Source organism: Harpegnathos saltator, unplaced genomic scaffold (assembly GCF_003227715.2).
Source record: "Harpegnathos saltator strain DR-91 unplaced genomic scaffold, Hsal_v8.6 scaffold837, whole genome shotgun sequence".
NCBI lineage: Eukaryota > Metazoa > Arthropoda > Insecta > Hymenoptera > Formicidae > Harpegnathos > Harpegnathos saltator.
This window is the reverse complement of record NW_020230690.1, coordinates 187,977-194,643: the sequence shown is the minus strand read 5'-3', so window position 1 is coordinate 194,643 and position 6,667 is coordinate 187,977. Positions and strand designations below refer to the sequence as shown.

The 6,667-nt window shown below is 34.8% G+C and overlaps 1 protein-coding gene across 1 annotated transcript; it reads right to left on the bottom strand.

Annotated features, from left to right (window-relative positions):
• Nucleotides 1–855: 855 nt before the first annotated feature.
• On the bottom strand, nucleotides 856–5,660 carry LOC109504486 (uncharacterized). The gene is made up of 4 exons (XM_019844556.1): nucleotides 5,338–5,660; nucleotides 4,314–4,619; nucleotides 3,726–3,991; nucleotides 856–1,061 (listed from the first exon to the last, which is right to left on the bottom strand). The coding sequence occupies exons 2-4, from the start codon at nucleotides 4,596–4,598 to the stop codon at nucleotides 881–883; spliced, it is 732 nt and encodes a 243-aa protein (XP_019700115.1). The 5' UTR covers nucleotides 4,599–4,619; nucleotides 5,338–5,660; the 3' UTR covers nucleotides 856–880.
• Between the last annotated feature and the right edge of the window lie 1,007 nt (nucleotides 5,661–6,667).

Below are 6,667 nucleotides of genomic sequence, written 5' to 3'. Positions count from 1 at the left end.
ATCTCAGATCGACCCCAAACCTATTATAACAGGTTATACCTATTATAATAGGTTAATCTATTATAATAGGATATTATAATAGGTTTGGGGTCGATCTGAGATCAGATTCGTAATCAGCAACCCCAAAAACCCATATATAGTTTTCAGTCCAGGTTTTCGGGTTTATAGTTCAAAGTTTACAGGTTTAATGTGAATGCTCATGAGGTTGTTGGGTTATAACGGCGTAGCGTTTGGAATTCATCATGTTATCTTAAAATGGCCGTAACTTCGCAAGGAAAAATCGTAGATGACCATTCGACAGCTCATTTTGAAGGGAAAAAGTAGTATTAAATGATGCAATTAGAAGAAAAGAGCTAAAAAATTTTGTGCGTCCTATACATAACCTCAAAAGTAACCTAAAAAGCTATTTTTTCGAGTATATAACCTCAAATACCTCAAAATTCTGACGTGATGGGCCATTTCTGACCTCGGATTCGGATTCTACGCAGAAAATTACTTGGGAAACGACCCCCAGCTGCCCAACAACAATCATGATCCCATTTTCTGTAGACCTGTGTAATTAAAGATCACAATTATACGATAATTCGTCGAATAAGGATACGTGTATGTATAGAAATTACGTTATAACGCTGATGCATAATTGTTTTACAACATAAAAGATCTCTCTCTCTCTCTCTCTCTCTCTCTCTCTCTCTTTCCCTCTCTCTCTCCTCTCTCTCCTCTCTCTCCTCTCTCTCCTCTCTCTCCTCTCTCTCCTCTCTCTCCTCTCTCTCCTCTCTCTCCTCTCTCTCTCTCTCTCTCTCTCTCTCTCTCTCTCTCTCTCTCTCTCTCTCTCTCTCTCTCCTCTCTCTCTCTCTCTCTATTTTTAGTAATATCGATCTTACTTGAGCGTCTGCAAGAGATGTTTTATCATATCCTTGTTGTTTTTGTAGTTCGACGTGACTATTGCCACGGGCGTGTCCTTGGGCTTGTTATGGATTTTCAAGACATTCTCGTTGTTCGTGGAAAGCACTATGTTGTTAATCAAAATGTTCGTATATCGGAACTTCGATTTGATACATCTGTACAATTGCAAATTTCGCGTCATATTTTAAAAATAAAGTTGGAATTTCATTTCATATCATTTATAGGTAGAATTGTACAGGGTATCCCATATGAAGTTGCTAAAACTAATCAGCTGTCCTTTTCGAACGTATTCAGTTATTGTAAAAGCAGTAATTATGTTGAAAAAAAGAAAGTCTGCAGTTTTTAATGGGGATAAGTAATATTTTAAAAATATCACTGTATCAATTTATTTTTTTTGTGAAGAATGATAAAAAATATAATAATGATCAAAGCTAGTGATAAACATTTTCGAAGTGCGCACCATCTACATTTATACAAAATTCAATTTTTTTCACGAAAACTCGTAAAAATTTATTCCATCATGTCGTCTTTAATATCCGACAACCTTTTTAATAACTATTAATAAATCTGGCACATTTAGATTTCCGACATAACAATTATCTTTAATGTCATTTAGCCAGATTTAACTTCGTCTATGTAAATTATCAATTTTTCATTAAGATTTCCATTTTCAAGCATTCTATTTATTGTCTTGTAAAATTCCACGTTTCGTTATAGTGCATTCAGTTAGCAATTGATGAGATGTTATTTTTACGGATGCGTGTTCAGGAAATGTTTTAAAATCCTATATATCATTGTTTTTGATACTTAATACGAGGGCAGTTTGATAAGTCAGTGACTTTTTGAATTTTCCGCGCAGTAACTTTAAATGCAGCACTGCTCCCGTCAACTGCCATCTATTAATAGACTACTGTTTGTACAAGTTTGGGCAAGCTGCGCCATTTAGTTAGTGTTTGACAGCCATTGAAAGCAGACAACCTCGTGAATTTTAACGAAAATGGAAAAAAGTGAATTTCGTGTGCTGATTAAGCATTATTTTTTGCGTAAAGAAACCATCACCGAAACCAAGACAAAGCTTGATAAATACTATGGGGACTCTGCACCATCAATTTCAATGGTTAAGAAGTGGTTTACTGAGTTCCGTTGTGGTCGTACCAGCACAAGTGACGCCGAACGTTCAGGTCGCCCAAAAGAGGTCGTCACGCCAGAAATCATCGATAAAATCCATGAAATGATATTGGACGATCGGAGAATGAAAGTGCGTGAAGTGGCTGAGGCTGTAGGCATCTCAACTGAGCGGGTACATCACATTTTACATGAATATTTGGACATGAAAAAGCTATCCGCGCGATGGGTGCCGCGATTGCTCACACTCGATCATAAGCGCAACCGTGTGACCATTTCAAAGGAGTGTTTGGCGATGTTCAGCCGCAATCCGAACGAGTTTTTGCGCCGTTTCGTTACCATAGACGAAACATGGATCCATCACACCACACCAGAGACCAAGGAACAATCAAGACAGTGGGTTTCTTCGGGTGAACGTGCACCAAAGAAGGCCAAGGTGGGTCTGTCGGCCAATAAGGTCATGGCCACAGTTTTTTGGGATGCACGCGGTATCATTCACATCGATTACCTTGAAAAGGGTAAAACGATCACCGGCGAATATTATTCAGAGCTTTTAGACAGATTCGATATTGATTTGAAACAAAAACGACCGCATTTGGCGAAGAAAAAAGTGCTGTTCCATCAGGACAATGCACGGGTGCACACGTGTGTAGTCACCATGGCAAAAATCCATAAATTGGGCTACGAACTGCTACTCCATGCAGCATATTCACCAGATTTAGCCCCCTGCGACTATTTCCTGTTTCCAAACCTGAAGAAATGGCTGGGCGGTAAGAGATTTGGGTCGAATGAAGAGGTCATCACTGAAACAAACGCCTATTTTGAGGGCCTTGAGAAAACCTATTATTTGGAAGGAATAAAAAAATTGGAAAAACGGTGGACTAAATGTATCGAGCTAAAAGGAGACTAATACGTTGAGAAATAAAACGCTTATTTGCCGAAAAAAATATCTTTTATTAAAAAAGTCACTGACTTATCAAACTATCCTCGTATTTGAAAGACAACTTTCCGAATGGAAGTATTTGGATTTTGTTCAAAATAATTCTTAATTTTTTCAATATCTTCTTCTGCAACTACAGACATAGAAAGACATGAGAGATTGTGTCTACGATCTTGGATAGTTTCATATGGTATAAAATTATGGATAATTCTGTTAACGTAATTCTGTTAACAACAGCACAAAAAATTATATTAATGCAGATTTATTGCCAAAAAATAGAGTGATGTGACGCCTAAATTTAAATAATTAATGAATTCTAACCTCTTCAGTGTGTTTTCTCTCATAATTTTATGTGTTCCGTTATGTGTTCATACGGAACCTTTTATAAGAACTACTATATATTTTTCCTGGAAAAAGGAAGAGCACTCGATAAAATAGACCTTTTCTTCCGTCATGAGATAGCTCATGATGACACGCATAAACTTCTATCATTGTTTCTATGACAACCAGAAAAAAACTACAGACCTTCAGACGGACAACTATTAACCTTAAAACCCGTTTTAAAGGAAGGGAGAACTAATTAGTTTAGTTTCAGCAATTTCTCGTGGGATGCCTTATAAATACATTATTTTGGGTTTTTCGCGATATATGTTAGTCAATTAATTCTCTCTCTCTCTCCCTCCTCTCTCTTTCCCCCCTTCCCTATCCTCCATCTCTTCCCCTTGTCTCTCTCCTGGAAGGATATGTTACTTGCCTAATCAGCGAACTAAAAGTGACATCCACCACGGAATTAATCATAATCGGGAAACCGAAGCACAAGGCTGTGTAAAGATTGCTTAAATATCCATTGTCACGCCATATCCATACTAGATGCATGATGTTCAGTAACATCATGCACGCTACCCAAATGGCCATGCACCAAAGTACGTCGCAAAAGATTTTCCGATAATTTTTTTTTACACCCAATGCTTCCAAGGTGTCGTCTACAAGACTGAGTCTCTTAAGTAACATACTGAAATTCTTAAAACATTAAGTCCGATTATTGATTTAATTCATATCGGTTAAATTTATGTTATATTATATCAATTAATAAAATGGTGATTTTATAAAACAATTTAATCACTGGCAGAAGAATTGAAACACACTTTTACCTTGATAAATTTTACTATGTAATCAATATTCAATAGGAAAATGTATTTCTTAAGAGTTAGTAAAAGATATTTTTCGGAAGTGTTGGGTTTTTTCTGATTGCCTTTTTATTTGTGATTTTAATATTGATTATGATATTTATAATTTGACATGAAATAATATTACGTCCAATAAGACATGCAGAAAGACATACCTGTGATTTGCACCAGAATAAGATTATGGATAGAGTAGCAACTAAAATATTGACGACCACAACGCAATAAAATAGAGCCAGATTACAATTGAACGTTTCCTCAAAAATGACAATTCCATTGTACAGCAAAACGAAGTACCCGATCACCATCGTGACAGCGTAGATAATACTTAAAGAAAATCGTGGTCGATGCAAGGGTATCTCGAACACTCCCATGCAAAATATACAATTGAGCCATATGATAGGCATCACCGCGTCTTTCAAGCATCTCACGTGCCATACCATCTTATGTCGTCCCAAACGAATCTAAACAAATAAATTGACGTGAATTATAGCGAACACTGATAAGCATTAAAATGTTAGTCGGGAATTAATCCCTTGTTTCGTGGTTTCATTTGCAATTACATCTGCTATAAGATCAAGTATCAAATAATTCGCACAACGGAATAAACGAATATTCAACAATATGTTCGATCTCCTTTCGCTGACAACGAGTTATATTCGTTTTTATTTTTAAGCTATTTGTATTATGAGTAATATATATTTCTGTTTAGTATATAATAAAGACTCACGTCGTCAATATAAACTAGGTATTTCTATAAGATATATGAATAATATTTGAACATTTGAGACACTCAGATCTGAATAAATTCGGTTAAAACTATTCGGTTAAAAATTTGGTTACTCGGTTGATATTAATATAATATTAATACTATCCGAGTATCATACGAGTAACCGATATTAATATATTAATAATATTATAATAATATTTTGATAATAAAATTTTGATGATCAAATACTTGTTGATCAAATACTTTATAGTATTCAAAATCTTCTATTACTAGGGTAATACTTGAATATTCGAATAATTTGAGAAATATTTTAATACTTAAATATCTGAGTAATAATACTGAAGAATTCGAGTATTCAGTCAATAACCGAGATATTCAAATAGTAAACACTGTATTGAACACACAAATCTAGCTTTGATATCGTAAAGCGTAATATGTAAGAGAGAACTTACGTTCGCCGGTCGTGGAATTTTATACGCAATTCGTCACAGTTTCCTCGATTGGATCGTAAACCGCACAAAAGACCTTGGATGATTCGTCGTCGAAATAAGCTAGGAAGCAAACCAACATATAGAAACTTCACTGCACTAAGAAAATCTTTTAATCTCGTCAAATTGCGAATAAGACGCGGAAAAATGTAGAGCTATATATATTTGTGATGTCTATAAGGGCTAAATTTGTGTAAAATGTGCGATGCTCCTGCGTGTAATCATTAATGAACCTTACGAGCTAGCGAGCAACTAACAGCTGATAAACGATCTCGCGTGTTGCTGCCGCGTTCCTACAACCCACGTGAGACATCGCTGTATAGAAAGTCATGCAATTTTACTTATTACATGTTTCACGCTATACGATGTCTATCATACAGCGTTTTCAATTATACTTTGTAGAGCGATATATAGGGTGTATAAAAAGTCCCGGGACCTCCTGAATATCTTAGAGTGGTTACGTTTTAGAAAAAAATGTTAAATACGAATGTTGTAAGATTTCAAGAGGTCTATCTATTAGTCTATCTATTATTCTTATCAGTTTGACTTTGAGTGGCGTTGCTAAGATCAGGTCAAGGTCGACTTAACTTTTTTAAATGGGGAAACCCCCATTTCTTTATTACATCATCTTTTTCTACCAATTAGTTTTAATAACTTTTGTCTGAAACATTTTTCATTTGCCTAATATTTTTTGAGATGTTTAAGAAAAACTCAGTAACTTTTTCAATATTTAACTTACAATATCTCGCTAATTATTTGTCGAAAGAAAAAATAGTACTAGACTTTTTTATCTTATTTCGTCTCAAAAATATATTGTTACAATAATGTCATACCTTTTGTTAACTTATTGATCTTTGGAAATTTCAAAATCATCAAATTAACAAAAGGCGCTATTGTAACAATATTCTTGTATTGTATATTGTAATAATATTCTTGAGACCAAATAGAATAAAAAAATCTAGTATTTTCTTTTCTGACAAATTGTTAGCGAAATATCGTAAATTAAATATTGAGAAAGTTACCGAGTTTTCCTTAAATATTTCAGAAAATATTAGACAAATAAAAAAATGTTTCAGATAAAAGTTGTTAAAATTAATTGGTAGAAAAGGATAATGTAATAAAATATGGCAGTTTCTATTTTTAAAAATTAAGTTGACTTTGACCTGACCTTGGCAACGTCACTCAAGGTTAAACTGATAAGACCATTAGATAGATCTCTTGAACAGAGCTACAACAGAGCTGGAGACGATCTGCACATTTCGGGCGAAATTCAAGAGGTGACTCCCACCGTTCC